Raw genomic sequence first — 474 nt, 5'->3', positions numbered from 1 at the left:
ACGTGTCCATTGCAGCAGATATGCATATCTAGCAATAATTATGTATGTATATTTCCTGTACATACACATATACATAACATAGACATAACTTTTCTATCATAACCACAGCATAAAAACCCAATAAATAACAACAATAAACACACAAAATAAGAGATAAAACGCAGTCACATGACAAGAGAGTCGGCAACCCCGTATAAACCAAGTTAATCGATAACAACAATAAACACACGAATAAGAGATTATCATAATCACAAGGCAAGAGAGTCGACAACCCAATACAAACAAAGTACACGAAGCATAATATCCCCTTTGCCTTCGCGTAACAGAGGCGTGGATGCTGTGAGACTCGACGGAATGTTTAACAGCATCGGTTCCGCTGTTGAGAATGGAGTGAACAGCATCCCGATCAAGAGGACTGGACCTGTTCACGCAGTCCCAGCTGGCACCAGACGCCGACGCCGTTGAACAGAGGTG

At 41.8% G+C, this 474-nt stretch overlaps 1 protein-coding gene across 1 annotated transcript in view; it reads left to right on the top strand.

The window, feature by feature from the left end:
* The window catches only part of LOC119593814, a 14,642-nt gene that overhangs the window by 13,455 nt on the left and 713 nt on the right, over nucleotides 1–474 (top strand). The window contains exon 3 of the mRNA XM_037942843.1: nucleotides 327–471. Within this exon, the coding sequence (XP_037798771.1) occupies nucleotides 327–465 (139 nt within the window). The 3' untranslated portion in view covers nucleotides 466–471. The remainder of the gene's footprint in view (nucleotides 1–326; nucleotides 472–474) is intronic.

This window comes from Penaeus monodon, chromosome 32 (genome assembly GCF_015228065.2).
Source record: "Penaeus monodon isolate SGIC_2016 chromosome 32, NSTDA_Pmon_1, whole genome shotgun sequence".
Lineage (NCBI taxonomy): Eukaryota > Metazoa > Arthropoda > Malacostraca > Decapoda > Penaeidae > Penaeus > Penaeus monodon.
Note: the sequence above shows the minus strand (reverse complement) of the source record. Positions and strands in the feature narration are given on the sequence as shown.